Source organism: Apostichopus japonicus, chromosome 12, assembly GCF_037975245.1.
Source record: "Apostichopus japonicus isolate 1M-3 chromosome 12, ASM3797524v1, whole genome shotgun sequence".
NCBI lineage: Eukaryota > Metazoa > Echinodermata > Holothuroidea > Aspidochirotida > Stichopodidae > Apostichopus > Apostichopus japonicus.
The window spans coordinates 20,816,579-20,841,770 of NC_092572.1; the positions used below are offsets into that span (position 1 = coordinate 20,816,579).

At 39.6% G+C, this 25,192-nt stretch overlaps 1 protein-coding gene across 3 annotated transcripts in view; it reads right to left on the minus strand.

Annotated features, from left to right (window-relative positions):
- LOC139976755 (sodium/potassium-transporting ATPase subunit alpha-3-like) overlaps positions 1-25,192 on the minus strand; it is a 40,460-nt gene that overhangs the window by 11,103 nt on the left and 4,165 nt on the right. The window contains exons 1-13 of one of the 3 annotated variants that reach the window (XM_071985477.1): positions 20,953-21,027; positions 18,491-18,625; positions 17,091-17,150; positions 16,013-16,216; positions 15,190-15,303; positions 14,121-14,255; positions 12,880-12,997; positions 8,602-8,870; positions 7,806-8,004; positions 6,141-6,188; positions 1,965-2,076; positions 1,071-1,203; positions 202-388 (exon numbers count right to left, since the gene is read on the minus strand). In XM_071985477.1, the coding sequence (XP_071841578.1) occupies positions 202-388; positions 1,071-1,203; positions 1,965-2,076; positions 6,141-6,188; positions 7,806-8,004; positions 8,602-8,870; positions 12,880-12,997; positions 14,121-14,255; positions 15,190-15,303; positions 16,013-16,216; positions 17,091-17,150; positions 18,491-18,625; positions 20,953-21,012 (1,774 nt within the window). In that variant the 5' untranslated portion in view covers positions 21,013-21,027. Of the gene's footprint in view, positions 1-201; positions 389-1,070; positions 1,204-1,964; positions 2,077-6,140; positions 6,189-7,805; positions 8,005-8,601; positions 8,871-12,879; positions 12,998-14,120; positions 14,256-15,189; positions 15,304-16,012; positions 16,217-17,090; positions 17,151-18,490; positions 18,626-20,952; positions 21,028-25,192 lie in introns of those variants that run through there. The other 2 variants (XM_071985478.1, XM_071985480.1) reach the window with 2 other exon arrangements.

A 25,192-nucleotide genomic window follows, 5' to 3' on the forward strand; every position in this document is an offset into this window, starting at 1 on the left:
AATTATTTGCGCATCTTAGAATCAGTGTAGAGGAATTGTTGTCGTCAACAACTACGACCAATCCTGAGCTACACCACTCCCCCTCCCACCTTCCCCCACCTCCCCCTTCCCCCACCTCCCCTTCCCCCACCTTCCCCCCCATTCAGTACATTCATAAATGGATAATGAATGCCTCACAGATAATGAAACAAATTTCTTTACCAAGGACACGTTCACCCAGTCCTCCAAGCTCCAAGTAAGCGTTGTTAAAGGCAGCTTTCATATCTTCTTCAAGTGGCTGTTCCTTGCCGTTAATCATGATGCTGGTACAGCGGTCCAAGATACGTTCGGGGGCGCCCTTCATGACAAGCAGGTGGCGTTCGTCTTCTTCAGCCTCGTGGATGGAAACCTTAAGAGATGAAGCAGATGGAAAAGTTAATCAATGTGGAATACTGCAGGAGTCCCACAGAAAGAAAATGTGCACAGAAATATTATAAAATGGCAGGTTTGATCAAATACGTTATTTAGAAAAAATATAGACTAATTTTTATGAAGTTAATGCCCCCAAAAGAAGTTCACTTTCAGGAAAGAAAGTTCAGTATCCTTGCAAGTTATTATCTTGTAGTAAAGATCATTTCACTCATAGTCAATATTTTAGAATCTTCTTATTTTGGAGAGTAGGTTTTAGATTTATGAATTACTTTATTCATAAGATGATTAAAAGGAAATAGCAAAGATAGGCTGTCTGGGAAAAGCATTCCCTTGGTCAGAGCAAAGATAGGCTAGCTATACTAGATAAATCATTCCCTACCTACAGAGACAGCTGCCAATAGTGTGGGCTATTTGGTAAGAGCAAAGATAGACTAGCTATACTAGATAAATCATTCCCTACCTACAGAGACAGCTGCCAATAGTGTGGGCTATTTGGTAAGAGCAAAGATAGGCTAGCTATACTAGATAAATCATTCCCTAGATAAATCATTCCCTACCTACAGAGACAGCTGCCAATAGTGTGGGCTATTTGGTCAGAGCAAAGATAGGCTGGCTATACTAGATAAATCATTCCCTACCTACAGAGAGAACTTCCATACCTGATATTTGTTGGTAGAGTTGAATGGGATTTCGGACAGTTTCTTGTGTTTCTTACGATAGTCGCTGACGTTGTACATGGAGAGTTCAACGCACTTCACTAGGGCAGACTCCGAGGCATCACCAGTAGTATCCCTGAGAACATTAAAACAAATCATTTCAACATTTACACACAGAATATTTGGAGGACAGACGATGATGTACTTTAAATGTATACAAATCATTTACATCATTCATTATCCTTCCATATGACCCACTGCTATGTGTATCGTCCAGTATATCGTCTTGGTAACCAACGAATGTTCAACCATTATATTGCAATCATCGCTTCCCTCATCAAAGTCTCATATTCAAACATTTGGTTGAGTGTTAGCTCAGTGGTTAACGCCGGCGCCTTTCAATCATAAGGTCCCCGGTTCGAGTCACTCACAGATTACTGTATGTCGTCCAGTTACAGAGTTGTTGACAATTAACAATTCATAATTATGGACGTTAAATATGAATGTAAGAGACTGACTTCGGTCAGCTTGCGGCTTTGATAAGCCAATGAGGCTTCTTCGCGAGTTCCTGCTTGCAGGAGGACCTAATATACATATACATTTCCCATGCATACATACCTATTGTCACTATTCCGGGTCACAATTTGCTGGAATGTACTAAGAGGAATTATGTTACCATCACATTACGACAATTTTAAATGCAAAAGAAAGTATGTGGGTGAAAAAGCATGACAGGAAATTCTTAATGCTAAGGGTGCACTCACTACCCTAATACCCACCACCACCACCCCCCCCCCCCCTCTCCTTCTCCTTCCACTTCTGATGCGTGTAGAAATAAGAAACTCAGTCATTTCTGTTTCAATTTTTATTGACTCCTTTCCTCAAATTAGCACCTACCTCTTCAAGATTGGTACGTTCTCCTGTCCGGCCTTGAATTCAGAACGGTTACACAAGCACGCAATCTGGGCCAGGGCCTTCCAAGTCTCGGACGATTTGTCGAGCTGTCCACCTAGACAAACGAAAGAAATGACCCAACAGAAGAAAAATATTAGATAACTGGGATGAAGATTGGAGCACAGTAGCAAAAACTAGATGAGAAATCCATTGATACCATCTACCACTGAACTTAATGAAAGCAAGATTTAGGGGTTGATTCTAAATTACCACGTAGATGACAATTCTCACCCCCCTCCCTCCCCCCCCCCCAAAGGAAAGACACTTCTGTTCTACTGCCTAATTCTATTTCAGACAAATTTGCCACTTCCCTGAGACAGACTTTCTTCTCCAATCCATCCACAGCTTCCCCTAATTTCAAATGACCCAGTGGGTTGTTGGATCAGTGAGAATCATGATATATCTATATACATATTCATGGAGTGTTAGCTCAGTGGTTAATGCCGGCGCCTTTCAATCATAAGGTCCCCGGTTGGAGTCACTCACAGATTAATGTATGTTTCCCAGTTACAGAGTTGTTGACAATTGACAATTCATAATCATGGACGTTAAATATGAATGTAAGAGACTGACTTCGGTCAGCTTTTGGCTTTGATAAGCCAATGAGGCTTCTTCGCAAGTTCCTGCTTGCAGGAGGATCTAAAATACAAACATACATACATATTTCCAAAAATAACAACTAGCTCCTAGTCAGTAACTTTTCAAATATAATATATCTGTTGACAACTTTTTGAAAACTATGCCACAAGTGTCCTCCCAATATTTCATACAGGCCTCAGGGTATGTAATTCACCTGGTATGGCCAAACAGCATGCTATGCATAAAATGGGCAAATTGATACACAAATGCAAAGATGCATAGCAAGTTTTGTACACAAGATTGATCATAATTTTCTCCAAGAGCAACAAGAATAAAAAAGAAAAAAAAGTTATCAAACTCAATTACTGCTACAAAATATGTGACCACTAAATTATTCTCTGTGGTCTGGGAGACAATAACGTACATTATTACATCATTCGGGATGCCAATCATTGACCCACAGCTAACTGCAGGTCAGTGATATGCACCTTTAAATAAAAATTAAGTTTGTTTGAATCAAATGTCCCAGAAGATGTACAAGCAGACCATCCAGAACATCATCATCAAAAGCCAAATTAATTGCTCAAGGAAATAATTATGGCTCATTAGGAAGAGAGTAATTAATTAATTATGGAAGAAGACAGGCAGCATTTCGGATATATGCAGCATTATGAAAAAGACTTTTCAATACAATTTGCACTCTCATGGCTCAAATATTTTCAAATTACAGTCACCGCTTAAAATGATTAGTGATGAAGTTAGTTATATCAGCTCAAAGGAAAAACTCCCTTCGGAATAAGAGACGTCTTTGAATATGCCTTGAGAGGCCAAACTTCGACAGTGTTCAACTGATGATGATAATGATCCAAGGAATTTTTTCAACCCTGAAGTGCGTTCTAGAATTAATTCAACCCTGGAGTGTATTCTGGTAAAAAAAATCATCTTTTTTTTTTCTCTTTCACAGCACTCAACTTAATAACCCATTTTCTACATTACTCCCGAAAGAGTAGACTTTGGTAAATTTTCAAATAGTGTTAGAAGATAAAAATCCCTTAAATAACAAGCTCGGTCATTTAGCTTGACTCGTCAAGCTCTGTTTCTAAGGCTTAAGAGGAAGGAAACAAGTTTTTGGAGCTCTCCAATTACTTTATATATATATATATATATATAAAATATTTTCCAAGCTGAAACCAAAATTTTATTATGAATTTTCTTTTAATGGAGGAGTTTAATTTTTATGAATCACATCAGGTCATGATCATGCATGCAGGTATGATGTTAGTCTCCACACTTCATGTATACATTGCTGTTAAGCATTCCATACATAAATTGCATATATTACAGCCACTACTACAGCTGGCTATTCAAAGAGACCAAGTTGTTAATAATCTCAGGAATGGCAGGAACGATAAGAAATGAATAAGACCTAACTCAGTCAGCAGAGCACAAGACTCTCCCAAAGTCTAGGATTTTTAAAACTGAAAACTGTTCCAGTCTTTTCTTCCTTTGCTCTTTCACAACTGTCAGGGGTTTTCCTTTAAATCCAATTCCACTATTGGTAAAAACACATATGTGGGTACTGAAAACACATATGGGTACTGAAAACACATATGGGTACTGAAAACACATATGGATACTGATCATGTCATGTCATGTCATGTCCGGATAATGGATAGTTCACAACACTGTGACACACTACTGCTCAAATATCTGGTATTCCATTCAATACATATTTTACAGGACAATATTATAAGTTTTGCATACATGCTTTTGAGCACTTTGTGGAATTTATGAGCAGTGTGTTGTGAGTGCACAAATGAACCATCCAAACACTTTTTCCATCTTATGGCAATTATTTCCCTCTGTGGGGAAATTTCATCCAGAATGGTTGAGTCCAAGGCTGTTTGTTTCAAAAACCTTGAGCTGAGAATGAAATCACTTGCAAGTACCAATGAACCACACATTTATTTGATCACTAGAGTTGGTGACCAGGACTAGCTGTGTCAACAACATTAAATGGCTACCGGAAGGAAAGAAAATTAGCAACTGGTCAAAAAGGACAGAGAGAGAGAGATGAATGCCCCGGGCATGAACTATGAATATGAAGAAAGAGGACAGATGGACATATAGCAGGACAGACGACATCACAATTCAAAAGGTGATCAGAGGGAAAAAGAAACAAACATGTGTATGAAAGACAGTGTGTACAATGTGTACAGACAGTGGAAGGTGACGAGCAAGGCTATGATGTTAATAGTACTACAAGATCATAGCATAAGAGGTACAAAACTACAAACTCGTAGTTGAGTTTTATAGGATAGAACAGGTCTATCACCTGGAAAAAATTAAGAAAAGTTATTAAAGAGAGAGCCCTTGACGGAGGGTCAAATGTCAAACAGGTGAACAGAGAGACGACATAAGAACAAGACAAAACAAGTCCGTATGACGACAGACTATCACAATAGATTGACCATTACCTCCTTCAAACGGAGGCTACAAGTCCTTCCATCCCCCCCCCCCCCCTCTGAAAAATTTACGCCAAGCTTTGACCACATTTTCCTACGAATCACTTTTGCTTCTCCGAGCAAAGAAATATGGAAATTTATGCTGATCATACAGTGTGATAAATTTTGGAAGAAGTTTAGAACAGTTAGTGTACCTCTGACAGAGAATTGCAACAACACCGCTTCCAGTTTGCTGCAATGGAGCTCAATATTTTCTCATTTGCCCAACCGTAAAACTTATCAGAGACCCTTCACAAAATTTGGTCCCAAGACTTATCTAAGTTCCAATAGGCATGAAACCCCCGAGTGAGTTCCATTCTAGTCGACTATGAGGTGATCAATTGCAACGTTACACTCTGCAGAATGATAATTATATATAGTAGGTCTTTTGAGGTTGCTGCCCCTCGTCTTTGGAATGCACTACCACTTATACTGAAGTCGTGCTCCAGCATTTTGACTTTCAAAGAACTCCTTAATACTCATCTCATGCGTGAAGCTTTCAGTGATTTCGATTTAATTTAAGTTTTTCTGTTCTTTTACCTTACCTTTTGTTTTTTCTATCTTGCGCCTTGAGCACCCCGCAGGGCAGATATGTGCGCACTATATATCGCTATTATAATTATTATTATCATAGTTAGATCTCTAACAATGAATGCAACAAACAGTCAACACAATAAGTAGTATTCTATTTCTGGGACTGTTCCCTTACCCCGCTAAAAAACACAAAAAAACAAAAAATAGGCAAACAGAAGCAAAAGAAAAGTTAAAGGAAAGAGTGAAAAGAAAGTAAAGAGGTAAGAAAGGGTAAGAAGAGAAAGAAAGGGAAAGTAAAGGAAGAGCAAAAGCAGAGGAAAGTAAAGCAGGGTTAGATGATGATGATCCAGTAATAATAATTGCTGCAAAGAGAGCCAACCACCAAGTTATTTAGGGTCAGACTAAGCCAAGCTAAGTATTTCATAATCTGACCAGGTATTTGCAGAGGTTCGGGTAAATTACAGCAGAGCTTGCAAAATCAATGTTTGAGAGAAAAACAAACCGGCCACTTCCATCTCATTGAAACCCGAGCCCTCTTTGGTATTACGACCTGATGGTGAAGAAAACTACCGCTGCTGAACATAGAGATATTCATAGGAAAAAAACCACTCACTGAAAACACTGTTAATGCGTAACATATATCAAGACAAGAGAAGCAGACTAAATGTGTGTGTGTGTGTGTACCACTGGATGGTTGTAGCCGAATGCCTATCCTACAAAAATGACAAATGATGGAAAATATTCATGGAGCAGGAGTTCTTGATGGCCAGCCATCGGGGAAAGATCCGGTCCACACCTGTATTGATTTCAGTTTGGTCCCTGTAAAATATAGTCTTGCCACAGTAACGAACTTATCGGGTATGGGCCCTTGAGAAGACTTAGGCTTGAGTAGCATACCGGCCTGTCTCAGTCTAAGGTAGCGGGAGTTTGGGTTCTCTCTGGCCATTGACTTGGGCCAATTTGGCCCACGTAAAAATTGAAAATTCCTGTCACAGAGACCCCAAAAGGAGGAGGAATGACTGTCTCTGACAATCAGGGATTTTTTTTTTACTGACCACCTCCTCAATATAAACTAAATGTGTTGCATCACTCATTAACTCATTCCTAAACTCTCTTCCTCAATCTTCTGGACCTTCAAAATTCAACTGAGTTGTTGACCATCGTCAATGAAGGAAAAATGCTGAAATTTTGCTTCTTCTATTTTTAAAACATCGAGTCAAGGTTATATATAGAAGATATCACTCCATTGGGCTTAGCAGTGTGTTCACACTTTTCAATAACAAATTTATCAGTTTGGCTATAAAAAGGTTAAAAAATAAAAATAAGTGGAAATTTATGTAAACACACTGATCCAACATATTAAGGATACTAAGTAATAGCTCAAGAACTTAACTTACCAACTCACAGACCAATATAATGATGATCATATGGCCCGATGCCAAGGTCTAACTTGAGGCAAACCCATAAACTTCATGTAATGATTACTGAATATTAATAAAGTTGATCTAAATATAACAAGGCGAATCATGAATATATCAAATGATTTATTTAGATATCGTTTTAGGTGTGTGAATTCCTTAATTTGTCAGATATGATTTTACAGTGTTTTGTTGGCTAAACAAAGTGCAAAAGTGCTGTTTCGTCATGATTCAATTATTTTTTTTTTAAATCTATTTCTGGAACACATGCCCTGTACAACATCAAAAGAGGAATATGGCCCTCCAAACCAAACCTTGATTGTCTCACGTGATGAACCAACAGGCTTCAAGGATAATAAATCTTACCTACACCTGAATCAAACTAAGATTGTAATAATAGTATGATGATCTTCCTTGTTCCAGTAGGTCTCCCTCTTAACATAAATCTCTTGGGGTGAGAAAACAATACCAGTAAGCTTCAGTACAAATAACCAAAATAACTATTGACTGAGCAGGTAATGGAAATTAACTTTGAACAATTATCAACCTTTTCTTGTTACAAAGCGCAGATGGTTTTCTGACTGGATCCACTTTATGAAACCAGTTTGCTAGGTTCCCCTCACCTCAACTACCCACCCACCCACCCACTCCCATGAAAGAGGATACCAAGATCCACAAAGCACAAACATGCAATTTCCTTGCAGGTGATAATGATGTAAAGGTCACTGCCTCACACACTGCTGCTTTACCTGATTGATCTTCTGTGGTGTCAGCCTCCATGATGTTGTTGTCGTACCACATGTGAGCAACGGTCATACGGTTCTGTGTCAGGGTGCCGGTCTTATCGGAGCAGATGGTAGATGTACTGCCCAGGGTCTCCACAGCCTCCAGATTCTTGACCAGACAGTTCTTCCTGGCCATACGTTTAGCAGTCAGTGTCAAGCATACCTGTAAGGTGGTAATAAAAAGAAACAAGAGAGGAATGTAAAAGCATTAGCCAATGCAGCAGTGACTGGCCAGGAGTCACAGATATCACATGTCACAGATATCCCTCTATATTACATCCAGCAGTTAACGTACCTTTCGTTGTCCGCCTATTATGAGAGTCTCTCAAGGCTTCACCATAGACTGCAGGTCAAAGATTTGTCCCGTTGTCAGCTGTTTACTTGAAACTTTCCTTAACTTCCAAAGACAACAAGCGTTTCTTTTCTTTCTCTCCTCATTACTGAGCATGTTTTAAAACAACAGCAGTATGCTGTAGACTTCTTCCCATTTAGATTTTCACATACGGACTGTAACTAAGATTTTGCAAGGCACTGCCCCTTTCCCAACAAAGTTTTCACTAAACCTTTTCCCCCAAACACAAGGATTCCAAACACTCATTTTAAATGCTAAAAAAGAGTTCCTTAAATTGTAGTGAAATTTTTATGTCTGTTTTTGGTAAAGATTACCGGACCCAGGATCTTTTACCAGGATCCAACAACCCATGCCCTCAGAGATATCATTCAATACGTCTGAACGTGCCATATATATCATAATACTCACTGTGACGGTAGCGAGAAGTCCTTCGGGTACGTTAGCCACGATGATGCCGATCAGGAAGATGACAGATTCCAGCAGGGTGTAGTCCAGGAGCCACGAGAGGATGAAAAAGCTGACGCCGAGGAAGACAGCCACAGATGTGATGATGTGGATGAAATGCTCAATCTCCTTTGCGATGGGAGTGTCCCGCACGCTGAGTCCAGAGGCCAGGTTAGCAATACGACCCATGACAGTGTTGTCACCACATTGGATGACCACACCACGGGCGGTACCTGAAACAACACAAGAGAGTGTGTCAAGGTCACATTCGTGTATTTGCTAACAAGTTTTTTTTGGGAACAAAATAGCGGGGAACACCGTTGCTTTGTATCTACGAAAAGGACCGACCATTAGAGCCTGCGGTATGTCCTGCGCAAAACTACCAACTGAGCTATCAAGCATCCTTGGTGACGATTCTTTCGTAACCGCTTCTTGGCTAGGGGATGTCAGACTGTTTGGTGCTGACTGGGTCACCATGGAACACACTCCAATTCAACTGAATGCTACCTGCAAAGTGGTTGGCAAGCATTTCTAGAGAGTAATTTCAAGGGGAAAATTTGGCATCTTCACCCTGGTAATATTATGGTAGCAGAGTTACAAGCCCAGGGTTGCAACACTTAAGTTTAGCTATCTGTAACTGTTTACTGCCAATTTGTTTTCAACTGTGAATCCTTATTGAACAAACTTTAGGCCAAATCAAAGAAGAAAAAAAAGAAGAAACAAGAGCCCAAGGGCACTGCGGTTCCTTGCTTGGGGTATATGACAATACACATAATATTATCAAGCAAGATTGGGCTCAAATAGTCCAAGTAATTGTGGTCCTACATGTTCCCATAAAGTAACCAACACTATAAGCCAACACTTTTGTGATCACAAAATGTGATCGGATTTTGGATCAAAAGGCACTTTTGAGATCTAAATATGGCGTCGAAAATGTAAGAAATATAAGAGACCTACAAGCGTGTCAACAGATATGATAATATTGGTGACCTCAGATGACATGACCTTTAAGTTTCAAAATGTTCCACCACCCTGTTCACAACTTGTCCAAAAATATCAATCATGTCACACCTTGGCATTGAGATTTAATTGCATTAAATTAAAAAATAAACTTTGAACTTGTATACATAACTTCACACACAAAGGTCACCCGAAGGTCAACCAATTGACATTTTTGATCGGTGAGACCTAAATTAGAGCATGACTGTAAAAATTCAAACATTTTTTATTTGCCCATTTTCTCCCCCCAAAATACTACTTTTTTTAACATTAGCTGACCTTTGGTGACGTTGGACCACATGACTGTTAGTTTGAAAATATTCCCCTATACCATTTGCAACTTGTCCAAAAAAATAAACCTTGTCACACCTTGGCACTGGGAGTTATTGCATTAAATGTGTGAAAATTAACTTTGACCTCATATAACTTCTCACACGAAGGTCACATGGGGGTCAACCCATTGACATTTATGATCAGAAGGTACCTTTAACATCTGAAAATAGCATCGAAACTGTAAAAATCCACAAAACACGAAAAGATCACCAGAGGTCAAATTGAGGTCAAGGGTCACCCAGATGCGGGTCGACAATTGGATTACATTGAAGCAACTCCCAACCCTAACGGACAATTTGTTCTCAAGTTACCGCAAAAATACTAGTTTTTTATCATTAATTGACCTTTGGTGACCTCGGATCACATGACCCTTAAGTTTGAAAATATTCCCCTATACCATTTGCAACTTGTCTCAAAATATCAACTGTGTAACACCTCGGCACTGGGAGTTATTACACTAAATGTCTGAAAATTAACTTTGACCTCATATAACTTCGCACACGAAGGTCACACGGGGGTCAACTCATTGACATTTAAGATCAAAAGGTACCTTTAACATCTGAAAATAGCATCGAAACTGTAAAAATCCACAAAACACGAAAAGGTCACCAGAGGTCAAACTGAGGTCAAGGGTCACCCAGATGCGGGTCGACAATTGGATTACATTGAAGCAACTCCCTACCCTAACGGACAATTTGTTCTCAGGTTACCGCAAAAATACTAGTTTTTTATCATTAATTGACCTTTGGTGACCTCGGATCACATGACCCTTAAGTTTGAAAATATTCCCCTATACAATTTGCAACTACTCCAAAAATATCAACCTTGTCACAACTTGGAACTGGAAGTTATTGCATTAAATGTCCGAAAATTAACTTTGACCTCATATAACTTCGCACACGAAGGTCAAATGGGGGTCAACTCATTGACATTTATGATCAGAAGGTACCTTTAACATCTGAAAATAGCATCGAAACTGTAAAAATCCACAAAACACGAAAAGGTCACCAGAGGTCAAACTGAGGTCAAGGGTCACCCAGATGCGGGTCGACAATTGGATTACATTGAAGCAACTCCCTACCCTAACGGACAATTTGTTCTCAGGTTACCGCAAAAATACTAGTTTTTTATCATTAATTGACCTTTGGTGACCTCGGATCACATGACCCTTAAGTTTGAAAATATTCCCCTATACAATTTGCAACTACCCCAAAAATATCAACCTTGTCACAACTTGGAACTGGAAGTTATTGCATTAAATGTCCGAAAATTAACTTTGACCTCATATAACTTCGCACACGAAGGTCAAATGGGGGTCAACTCATTGACATTTATGATCAGAAGGTACCTTTAACATCTGAAAATAGCATCGAAACTGTAAAAATCCACAAAACACAAAAAGGTCACCAGAGGTCAAATTGAGGTCAAGGGTCACCCAGATGCGGGTCGACAATTGGATTACAATGAAGCAACTCCCAACCCTAACGGACAATTTGTTCTCAAGTTACCGCAAAAATACTAGTTTTTTATCATTAATTGACCTTTGGTGACCTCGGATCACATGACCCTTAAGTTTGAAAATATTCCCCTATACCATTTGCAACTTGTCTCAAAATATCAACTGTGTAACACCTTGGCACTGGGAGTTATTATACTAAATGTCTGAAAATTAACTTTGACCTCATATATAGTTAACATACAAAGGTCACCTTGGGTCAACTTATTGACATTTTTGATTGATGAGACCTAAATTAGAGCATCAAACTATACAAATTCAAACATTTTTTCTTTGCCCATTTTCTGCCCCCAAAATAATAGTTTTTTAACATTATTTGACCTTTCGTGACCTCGGATCACATGACCGTTAAGTTTGAAAATATTTCCCTATGCCATTTGCAACTTGTCCAAAAATATCAACCATGTCACACCTTGGAACTGGGAGTTGTTCCATTGAATGTCTGAAAATTAACTTTGACCTCGTATAACTTCGCACACGAAGGTCACACGGGTGTCAACCAATTGACATTTTTGATCGGAAGGTACCTTTGATATCCAAATCTAGCTTCAAAACCAAACATTTCCTTTTTTGCTCGTTTCCTCCCAAAATAAGCACATTTTTTCTAATGTGACCTTTGACCTTTTGACCTTGGTTTCAGATGTAGTTTAATCTCCTGATTCCAAAAAACAAAACGAAAAGTCTGTACAACCATCCTAACTCCGACCGAAAAACTTTGACCCCATATAACTTCGCACATAAAGGTCACACGGGGTCAACCCATTGACATTTATGATCAGAAGGTACCTTTGACATCTGAAAATAGCATCAAAACTGTAAAAATCCCAAAAAACACGTAAAGGTCACCAGAGGTCAAATTGAGGTCAAGGGTCACCCAGATGCGGGTCGACAATTGGATAACATTGAAGCAACTCCCAACCCTAACGGACATTTCCTTCTCAAGTTATCGCAAAAATACTAGTTTTTTATCATTAATTGACCTTTGGTGACCTCGGATCACATGACCGTTAAGTTTGAAAATGCTCGCCTAACCAGTTCACAACTTGTCCCAAAATATCAATCTTGTCACACATTGGCACTGGGAGTTATTGCAGTTTTAATATTTTCGGTTTTTGGACCATAACTGACCTTTGGTGACCTTTGTGGGCACCAGAAACAATAGGGCACACCTTCTCCATATGGCGGATCTATAGTCCAAGTTTGGCCTCAATCCAACATTCCCTTATTGAGATAGAGCGTACCCAAGCAAGTGTCACAGACACACACACACACATACATACATACATACACACACACACACGCCAACCTGACTGCATAGGTTCCTTTTGCTAAAGCAAGGAACCAAAAAAGGAGATGCCATCATTAGAGAGTAATCCATCATTGAGGCTGCTCACCTTCTACAGCATTAGTAGAGAAGAATCCAATATTCCTGGTTTCCAGAGGGTTATCGTTGGTACACTCAGGAGATCTGGATTGAGGTTCAGACTCCCCGGTCAATGAAGAATTGTCAACCTTGTTTGTGAAGCAAAAACAAAAAAAACAAATGTCAGGATGTCCAGATAAGGTTGTGTATGAGTAATCTGAACATCTAGATATCTAATAGTACTAGTACTACTACTAACACCAGTACTATCACTACCACTACTACTAGTAGTACAACGTGTAGTTAATGTTTGAATCTTGTATTGCTGTATAGTGACTTTATGGTATTTTTGTATACATCTGTTTATTTTTACTAATAGCACTTCCAATTGTGCTACTACTACTGACACCTGTACTATCACTACCACTACTACTAGTACCAGTACTACTTCTAAAAGTACTAGTACTACTTCTGACACCAGTAATATCACTACAACTACAACTAGTAATACTACTAGTACCAGTACTACTTCTAATAGTACTAGTACTACTACTACTACTGACACCGGTAACATCACTACCACTACTACTAGTAGTACAACTTCTAATAGTACTAGTACAACTATCAATACTACTAGAATTAATACTACTAGTACTAGTACTACTTCTAATAGTACTAGCACTACTACTAACACCAGTAACATCACTACCACTACTATTAGTAGAACTACTTCTAATAGTATTAGTACAACTATTATACTACTAGTATTAATACCACTAGTACTAGTACTACTTCTAATAGTACTAGTACTACTACTGACACCAGTAACATCACTACCACTACTACTAGTAATACAACTACTAATAGTACTAGTACAACTGTCAATACTACTAGAATTAATACTACTAGTACTAGTACTACTAGTACTAGTACTACTTCTAGTACTAGTGCTACTACTACTGACATCAGTAACATCACCACTACTAGTAGTACTACTTCTAATAGTACTAGTACAACTATCAATACTACTAGAATTAATACTACTAGTACTAGTACTACTTCTAATACTACTAGTACTTCCACTGCTACCACTTCCACAAGTACTACAACTATTACTACCACTGTACCATTACGCGCAGGTTATGTTATGGCTGGCCCTGTCATTAAGGCTGTATGTTTCTTAAATCTTGGCATGTCAGATGCAAGAACATTTCTCAACGAAACACCAGCGTAACATAGATCTTTTATATCAAGCATTAACTCATGCCCTACCTTGAAACTCCTGGCTTCAACGACACGAATGTCGGCAGGAATCCTGTCGCCACCTTTGACCTCCACCATGTCACCGATGACCACAGATTCAGCATTGATGGTCATCCATTCACCGTCACGGAGGACTAACGCTTCCTAAGAGAGTCCAAATTATTCCCTCATTACATTTCATTTAGATACGGTTTCTTAATGTACATTAATTTTACCAGTACTAGCATGAAATTTCATCCTAAATGAATACTGTGAAATTTGTTATTAATAGCTGATGGGGGGGGGGGAGCTTGATCTTGGGTTCATTAACATAGGATCTAGTTTCTTTTGCTTTCTTTGCATTTCATCCCATACTATGAACGGAGAGAAATCTGAATGAGTCATCTTAACAGTTTGATTTTCATCTTTCAAATACCTGGTCATGCGCTCACCGCCTGACCATTTGATTTTCTTAAGATAACACATCTTTACCAATACCTGGTCAAGCGCTCACCGCCTGACCATTTGATTTTCTTAAGATAATACATCTTTTCGAATACCTGGTCATGCGTTAACCGCCTGACCATTTGATTTTCTTAAGATAACACATCTTTTCCAATACCTGGTCATGCGCTCACCGTCTGACCATTTGATTTTCTTAAGATAACTCATCTTTTCCAATACCTGGTCATGCGCTCACCGCCTGACCATTTGATTTTCTTAAGATAACACATCTTTTCCAATACCTGGTCATGCGCTCACCGCCTGACCATTTGATTTTCTTAAGATAACTCATCTTTTCCACACCTGGTCATGCGCTCAACGCCTGACCATTTGATTTTCTTAAGATAACTCGTCTTTTCCAATACCTGGTCATGCGTTAACCGCCTGACCATTTGATTTTCTTAAGATAACTCGTCTTTTCCAATACCTGGTCATGCTCTCACCGCCTGACCATTTGATTTTCTTAAGATAACACATCTTTACCAATACCTGGTAATGCGCTCACCAACCCGACCATCAATTTCCTTGTATAACTATTTCACTGAATTCTTCAGTCTATAACATATATATGCTAATCAATGGTGTTGGCATTTACCTGCGGTACCATATGCTTGAAGGATTCCATAATCCTGGAGCTCTTAGCCTCCTGGTAGTAGGAAAAGCAACCAGTGATGATGACTACAGCAGCCAACACTATGCCAAGGTAAAGCTGTCATCACCAAAATGAAAAAAGAAAAAAAAATTGTTACGATTTAAAATGCCAAAACGAAAAAAAATGTAAAATGAGGGGAAAAGCTGCATTTGAAGATAGAAGAATAATTTTATTGAAATTTGAACATGGTTGGGCATGACTGGACTTTCTGCAATATTTGTAGTTGGAGGGGGGGGCTATGATATATGGTTAAAGTACCATCTCATACTACTTATAGGCTTTCACAGCAATCACAAATAGTCTGTGTGTAGTCAGTGTGAATTCTAAGAAGTATTTCAATTATATACTCACAATAGGCAAAACTTTTTGATAATTATCCTTTTACATTGAAGGGAAAGGAATATTTATACTGCAATTCCTGTACATATATGCAAGAGTAGACTCTGTACGGGATATGTGTGCATGAGTGTGATCATTCTTTCCCATTTCCGAAAGTGAAACCCCACATTTTCAAATGTTTCGTTGTGACATATATGCAATAATTAACAGTCTACTGCAGGCATCAGTGAGACCATTGCATGCCAACGCATGGTATGAAAGATTATCCCACTAATGCCACCAGCCGTAAAGGTGGAAAGAACGGGGTAACTTGACCGACTGAAGTAATCAAAGCCCTTCGCACATCTGCCTCCTTTAAGTAAAGAACACAGAAAACACTCAATATGAGGAGACTGCCCTTCTAAGTAAAGGAAGAATCGAGACTCACGTTGTCTTTTTGCGGGTTCTCCGAGCTAGAAAACTCAACAATAACAGCAATGAAACACAGGACGGATCCAATCCAGAGGAGGGTAGCAAACCCACCAAAAAGTTGCTGGCAAAACTTGATCCATTCTGGGGTGGTGGGAGGGGGACTCAGTGCATTGGGTCCATCACGTTCCAAAATCTCAGCAGCCTTTGCTTTGGTCAATCCCTAAAGGGAGAAATTCAGAATGAAAAGTTTATCCCGGCCATTTTCATCTTTAATTTAATCTGTAAATTACTAGTGTTTCCACCGGGAAGCAACTTCAGACTCAACTTCTGGTCACTACAGCACTACTACTGCTGGTGGGATTTTTCGCCATCGGGGAGGACACTGAAGGATAGCTTGGAGTGCCTTGATGAGAGCTCATTTAGAAGTGTTCTAACCGTCAAGTACATGCTTTGTAGATCTTCAACAACAAATTCCTTCCTGTCCAGCACCACAGAAAAACCGCACGTTTGGAAATATTACAATAAACTGAGAAAAACTCATACATTGCAAAGGCCGAGAAATTATTTATTATTTCATGGTGTGATCGACTGAAGTAATAGTTCCAACCCAATATAAATGTAATGTAAACAATATTAGCTAGTATGTAAAATATATTCTATGTGAATTAAAGCAGAATGAGTTGACATGCATGTTCACCAGACAAAGTGAAATTAAACCTTAAAGGAAATTTGCATGTTCTCTTTTTTATTTTGTTGCTCATCTCTGATGATCTCTCTCTTTTCTCTTTCTCTTTTACTCAGTCTTTTACAAGTTGTGTTCTGTCTTATACTCATTTCTCACTCAACCTTTCTCTCTGAAGAACAGTTTACAACTGACCACTGTCTCTAGAAACACACTATTCTGTAACTCAATACAATACATGCTAATTTTACATAACAAAAACAGAATGATTGGGCAAACAATAGATGGCATTTTGAAAGCATTTGCCTATTACATAACATAGCAGGTGCAAAATTGTTAGACTACTCTACTCTCTAGAACAATGCATTTAGCATATGAGTGTAGCTTGTACATTGTGCCACTAATAGCATACCTGCTCAAAGTTTGTTTCCAACCTGGCATAGAGTTCTTCAAGACTAATGATGTGCTCATCCTGAAAACAAACATAAGAAGGAAGAATGAAGCTTTGAAAAACATTGCTTTATTTTTATTGCCAATTGACTGCACTGATCCTGACCAACAAGTATTTTATAGCATCGAAACCACTAGCCTCTCCCTCCCTCCCTCCCTCCCTCCCTCCCTCCCTCCCTCCCTCCCTCCCTCCCTCCCTCCCTCCCTCCCTCCCTCCCTCCCTCCCTCCCTCCCTCCCTCCCTCCCTCCCTCCCTCCCTCCCTCCCTCCCTCCCTCCCTCCCTCCCTCCCTCCCTCCCTCCCTCCCTCCCTCCCTCCCTCCCTCCCTCCCTCCCTCCCTCCCTCCCTCCCTCCCTCCCTCCCTCCCTCCCTCCCTCCCTCCCTCCCTCCCTCCCTCCCTCCCTCCCTCCCTCCCTCCCTCCCTCCCTCCCTCCCTCCCTCCCTCCCTCCCTCCCTCCCTCCCTCCCTCCCTCCCTCCCTCCCTCCCTCCCTCCCTCCCTCCCTCCCTCCCTCCCTCCCTCCCTCCCTCCCTCCCTCCCTCCCTCCCTCCCTCCCTCCCTCCCTCCCTCCCTCCCTCCCTCCCTCCCTCCCTCCCTCCCTCCCTCCCTCCCTCCCTCCCTCCCTCCCTCCCTCCCTCCCTCCCTCCCTCCCTCCCTCCCTCCCTCCCTCCCTCCCTCCCTCCCTCCCTCCCTCCCTCCCTCCCTCCCTCCCTCCCTCCCTCCCTCCCTCCCTCCCTCCCTCCCTCCCTCCCTCCCTCCCTCCCTCCCTCCCTCCCTCCCTCCCTCCCTCCCTCCCTCCCTCCCTCCCTCCCTCCCTCCCTCCCTCCCTCCCTCCCTCCCTCCCTCCCTCCCTCCCTCCCTCCCTCCCTCCCTCCCTCCCTCCCTCCCTCCCTCCCTCCCTCCCTCCCTCCCTCCCTCCCTCCCTCCCTCCCTCCCTCCCTCCCTCACCTTCCACCCCCTCCCACCACCCCTCACTCCCTAGCAAGAGATGAATGACACATCATTTCAAACACCATCATCTTCACCATTAGCAGCGCTGACAAATGTTTCTTTCCATTTCAAAGATAACAAAGCCCATTCATAATCTAGTACATAAAAAAAATAATTTGGGCACAATGCAAGAATATTTTTGTTTACATATTGTAATGGGTATTAAAACTTTCAGGTCATTTATCTAATTTTTTCTTTCTTTTTTTAAACGCATATATAGTAACTTTAAAACAGAAAATGATGCTATTAGGGCTTTTTCTTTCTAAAAGTCACTTGCACAAACTTTCTTGAAACAAAAACTAATTCACAGGAATTAAATATATTCAATATGCAGTTAATCTGATTAAGGTAATCTTCAGGATTAAATTAATCACCAATTCCATTTCCTTCTTCAAGTCATCAAGATCCTTCTTTTCTCCCTTCTTCTTCTTCTTGTCCTTCTTCTTCTTCTTACCGTCGACACCGTCGACGTCAGTCTGCACGGCCACGCGGTAGCTGTCATCGCGCTCCTGAGGGTGAGAAAATATCAGCAGATGAATCTCTCTCTTCCTCCCAAGGATGCCCCAAAATATCAAAGTCGAAATGTAATATTAACGTCCGACAAAAAAAGAAACTCATTTTAATAAGAGCAAGAGTAAAATTCATTTTTGATATATAGATACTGTACCTACAGTTTTCTTGTTTACCAAAATAAAACATGAACCTTTTCTTTTCCGGACATAAACAAAAAATCATGTGCTACTACTGTAAGTGTCCACCATGTTTCTCATGGGAGACATCGATGACGACTTCCCACATCTCAGTCCCAACCAATTAATTAATTGTTATTTATCAATCCATTGTTTGGAATACATTCTAATGTTAACCCAAACCCCCAAAATGCTCTTTATAACTTGACACAAACAACAGCTCACCAATGGATGACATATAAGTACTACAGTATGTTACTTTCAGGCAATAAAAACTGTTTTTCTGCTTATAATTTTTTTAAGAAAAGTCACCCAGGAAAGAACCTGGGCACGAGAATCAAACTACAGTACCCAACGACTGATCCGCTCTCAACCCCAGTCCCCTTGCATCGGGACTGTGACTGTGTGATCATCGTCAGGTGTTTATCACGATTCCCCTCAAAGGGCACAGATACTACACATGATCTTTCTGCTGATATGTATAGATTGACTGAAGAGTACAAAGAAAGGTTAAAGTGGAATATAAATCTTTATAAGCAGGACTGACCACAATGTTTCTTTTGACAGTCTAAAGCAAGACCAAGATTCAATATTACCTATATTTTAACTGTAAGGGGGAGGGGGGGGGGCTTGGGTAATGGATACCATCAATTATACAGTACAGTAGATCTGACATTCCTCAAGCTATATATTTTTGAATGGGCCGCCACATGCCAAGAGGAAGCCATCACATCAGTAGTACACTACATACTGAATGCCACAGAACCAGAGTACAGTATACAGGTGTAGCACTCAAAAGTGCACTCACAAGAATTGAGTTATGGTTGTGCAAAAAAAAAAATATTTAAAGGAAGCTTTTCCTCAACCACATGTACCAAAGTCTGTTTAAACCTTTAAGGCCATACCACCTGCTGGAGGTCAAATTCTCACCTGTCTGAGGTCATATTCCATGTACACAAAAGTTGTGCTGTATACAGTAGCTGTCATATATGTACAATAAATATCTTGCTACTGAAGACACACATAATAGTCAATGCAGGTACAGTATGGTAGGCTACCATATACTTTACAGTAAAACACCTTCTTGCATCTCCCTAACACAATCCCTTGTTCAAAGGTAATCATGTTATGTGGCATCATGTATGTACAGAATTATCAATTTTAAGTTCAGGTGCCATCAGAATATTTTAATTTTTTTAAATTATGTAAATATCCCATTCATCTGGTCTAACTTGAAAGAAATATGTCACTAAAAATAAATGGCCTTCTACCTCCACCACAAACAATAAGATTCTTGTACTCATTATATGGAAGCCACATACACACTTTGAGAGTCAATTAAGTTTCCTATCAGGAGATATCCTATTTACAAGGACTTCAAGTTTTGACCCCTTGGTGCCCTGAAATGAACTCTGACCTTAACCAAACTGAAAACTTCTGTACAAAAGGCTATCCTACTAAGCGTATATGAGCTCCTTTGACGCTCAGGTTCTTTTCACATTTTCCCCTCTGCTGATCCCAAATGACCTTTGACCCCCACCCAAAACAATAGGGTTCTTATACTAATTATGGGGAAGCCACATGCCAAATATGATAACTGCAGCGGTAACCTACCTTGAGATATAGTGCGTACAAGCTAGGGCATTACATACATAAACGAATACATACATACAGTATTGTAGCATGTGATTGCAATCAATCATATTCCTACACGCACAATTTGTACATGTTTATATACAAATGCTGCCTGGGTGAGTCGAGTGCAATCAGCATTGAAGATTACTGTACGTCATAGCATCTGGGTAAAGCACCTTTCTGCCACCTTATATGATGGCTATTATCACTGTAAACAGATAGTCTACAGAAGTACTAACTAAAAAATACTAAAAAATAATCTAAAACAATGTTTAAATTTGCAGGATTGGTTCATACTCAATTTATCTCTAGTGACATGTACTGTACTGTACCGTCAACTTGAACAAGAACTGAACAATATACCAGCAAGGTTTATCAGTAGTACTGGTAACACTGGAAACTTTCCGTTCCCACTGTCATAGACAGTGGGCAAGGGCAGAAGATGGCTCTACTTCCTCAGATACACTTATCACAAAATTAAAATCCCAGACAAAAATATCCAAATAATATACCTCCAAGGTGATCTCATCCTTCAAGGGATTATCCCTGCCTCCTTCTGCCGCCCCAGACATTTTCCCTTGTAGAAATAATTAACCACAAACAAAGATCCAAAATGGTTCCGGTAACTCCAAGTAAACAACTCTGGCAATGGTGATGCTCAATGCTATGTTACAGTATTGTACGTGGATCTTGTACACCCTTCTAAGGTATAATGTGTAATTCTGTATGATATATGTATAAATCGACTAGTTCCCTTCCTTTTCTAGTTCAGGGTGTGTTTGGCCCATTAAAAGAATCCCTACTGACAAGAAGGTTAATCTTTTATACCAGTAGCTTGCTGAGAGTAATTCATTCATTATTCTGCACTGGCAAGCTGGGGGTCATGACCCCATAGCAGGTGCACCAGTTGGGTTTTAGTCCATCAAACTGTCAGTTCTGGAGCATTGATATAAACCTACTGTAAACCAGTACCCTACTAATGAAATGGTACAATCCACAAGGAAGCACAATTTAAAACCCTTCCACAATGTAGCTTTCACCTTTGTGCCTTACTTGCAAGTAACAGAGTCACTGACAGACAGACAGTCTTGAACAAAAGGGAATTGTCAAGGTTAAAACAACTGTAGTACTGTACCTTGGAATATTGCCCACAGTAGCCCTGGGCAGTGAAGCTCTGCACTTACTATACAGTTTATTACTATATACTACACTAATATAAAGTCACCTCTATTAGTATAAATTACAACTCCAATGTGTCCAATATGTCACAGCACAGCCAATAATGGGAAATCAAGCTATTTGTGTTGAACCAAAGTTACAAACAGTCCAGGCAGAAACACAGTACCGCCGTATACATACAGTATGCTTCATACGTGATATAGCTCATATTGCACAGTTTACACAGGTCCAATCTACATACCTGTAGTTAGATCTATGACACTAAATTTATAGCATATATATAAATATACATTAATACAACATATTTTTGGTCCTAATCCTATAAATCAAAATAAGAATCTTGAGAGGTAAACACTCCAAAAAATTCAGGCAGTCCCAGCATTGATGCTACAGTACAACTTTAAACTCTGTGGAAACAGCAGAGAACCTGCTATGACTGCAGATAAAAAACTTCAGTTATATTTTGCATCATGGCAAGTTTTTGCTCTAGGAATTTTATTTACCATAAAATACGAAAAGTGGTATACATGTTCAAACTTTACATCTGTTCATTAACTTTTGCAGTGCATTGCCCAATAATGCCCATTTTACATCTCTTTCTCTCTATCATATTTACCAGTACTCTGGCACACTGTGGCATATAAACTTGTGATGCTTATATGTCATGCTAGCAGGGGTTCTATGCATATTAATTCAAGAAAGTATAAGGTAGAGATCTACAGTAATAACCACAATATGCTAGATCTATCTAATTACCCCATACATGAGTAAGAATAATGTACAAATTTGTAACCATTTTGTGCAAAACATCACTCAGACTACTGTATAAAAATCAGCCGGAGTGGTATATAATGTACTGTAATAATCTTATCATTGAACACACATCAGCTGTTTTGAAGTACTAATTTTAGCATCCCTTCGTACAGTTCAGCAGTAACACATTTCTCAGCTAAAGTCACAGGCTGTGATGAGCATGTGAGGTACACACTTCACAGGCATTCCCTCCCCTACAGTAAATACACAAACACATGATCTGTTGGGATTTTGAATCACAGGTCATTCAATCACCTGAATACAATACTAAATTTCCTGTTGGAAGTGAAACGTTTTCCATGGTGAGGATCTATCCAATTAATGCTAGGCGATATGTAAATTGGGAGTGGAACGCTTTAATTATTGTGCAAACGTGTGAAGTTATCATCACTGAATATTCATGGAGGGAATAACTTAAGTGTTCAAACTTTGTATATGGCACTTTGCAATGCTCTGAACATTGTCTCTTATGAAATTATATAATTGGTTCCTGTGTAAAAAAAAAAGGAAGAACCAGCTATGTCCAGTATACTTTACAGTAAGTCTTTGGATAATTTGTATAGCAATATGACCATTTGAGATGCGATACTGGATAAGTTATGACCTGTTCATGGCTGCTGAAATTACAGTAACTCCAAAAAAGTCCTATTTCTTACTACTATCCCTCTTCCTTTCCCTTATGTCTTTACCTTTCTTCTAACCACTCCCATTCCCCCACCCCCTCTCCCCCACCCCACCCCCTCTCCCCACCCCACCCACTCTCCCCACCCCACCCCCTCTCCCCCACCATACTCTATCTGTCCTCTCCCACTCTCTGTGGTGGTTGAGAGTAGCATTTCACAATAAAGCATTATGCAAGTCATCTGGTCATTTGAAGAGAAGCTGATAAGATTTGCCTACAATCTCTATTGTTGAGCAACTTAGCTGTACTGTACATAAAGTACTGTATATAAACAACCAAGAAACACTGTACTACAGTGCTGATGTCAGTCAAACAAGCTTTCAGTAATGCATAATGTACCTTTCTTGTACTCCTTTCTGCACTGAAAAACAAATATTGTGTATCTACACAAGCCTTGAGATTGCAAATTCCCAAGCAGCTCAGGGAGAAGCAGCCAACCAATCACAGACAAGGACGAACCATCTTATCAGCCTGGTGGATTCCTTCAAGTTAACTACTTACTATCTTAGAATTAGATGCAGCTTCTCAATACCAACAAGGCTACCCACTGCAGCACTGTGCACTGTATACTAACCATAGGTCTACTGTATGTGTAAAGTGGTGTATATAATTAACACGGAAAGCTTTGTGCACATACATGTACAGTATTATATATAATACCTTAGCTAAACATGTATAATGCTAGTGTTGTAAACTGTGCACTTTACTGTACATGTGTAAGATAAATGGGGATTTCCCACATTATTAATGCAATGTGCAATAAAAACATGAATAATGTGCTTCCCAATCTATGGTACATTTATTACATGTGCAGAGTATAGCTCTGATGGATACTATTTACTTACCATATTTAAAGGTTTGTATGGCAATTATTATGTTCAAGAAATGTTTTTTACTTAGTTACATTTGGAATTTTGCAGTTTTCAAATTTAGATGTATGCTAAAGAGGCATTCTAGATGTGCTTTTTGAAATGGACTTGATTGACTGTAAGGGATTGGTTGGAGTACTCATCATAATTTTAAAGTAAGAACAAAACTTTAATGGATTTATTTTAAATAATTTTAGTGGAAAAAGGAAGGTCAGTAAAAAAGACAACCATATGATGTAATGGACTTAACCTGTAAGTCTTGGAAGAATAAAATAACTAAGGAAATTATATATGTTTGTCAATTAACCATCATTGCCCAATTCCTCTCCCTTCCCCTTCCCCCAACCTTCTCCACTAGGTTTGCAATATTTCACAAATGAGAATTTCCTTTATATTCTTGTTCATGAAATCCAATTTCAAGGTTGCTGCCATGTGGCTTGTTGTCTCTTTTCTCCCTAGCATATGCATGGGCAACTTTGTTTCACTTTTGTAGTAAGCACTAGTCAACCACTTTTGCAATTGATATCAAGGAAATTCACATTAATTTATGCACCATCATGCAGGAAATGTGTACTTGTGACTAACCACACTTCCTTTAACTCCAAACTAGTCACCATGCTATGCTCTCTGTGTTACAATGTATGGTGGGTAGGGATTCATAGAATTAAGTACAGTACGAATTGAACAACCAACTACCATTATATTGTGGTGTCATCCCATACAGCTTGTGTCATCCTATACGGCTCATGCCATCCTATAATGCTAATGCCATCCCAGAGGGCTTGTGTCATCACATAGGGCTTGTGTCATCACATAGGGCTTGTGTCATCACATAGGGTTTGTAAGTACTGCATACCAGAAAGGATGGGTACAATAATAGGACATGATCACACACACTTTAATATGCAAAACATTTACCCTAATATATGCAGTATAGGGTCAGTAAATGAATAACGGAAAGCTAAAAAGGAAATGATATTTCAAAAAGTTTTTTTTAAAACAAAGGGTCCAGGCAACTACAGCATAACCACTCCTATGTAAACTAAAGCTATTAATTAACTGCTTCTTTCAATATGGTGCAACAAGAATCTCTCATTTTTAAATTCTCAGCGAATCTTAAAGAGAGAACTATACACACACACACACACATGTATGCATTAGCGAATGAATCTGTACTATCCACCCATTTGCCATTAAACTAGCCAATAC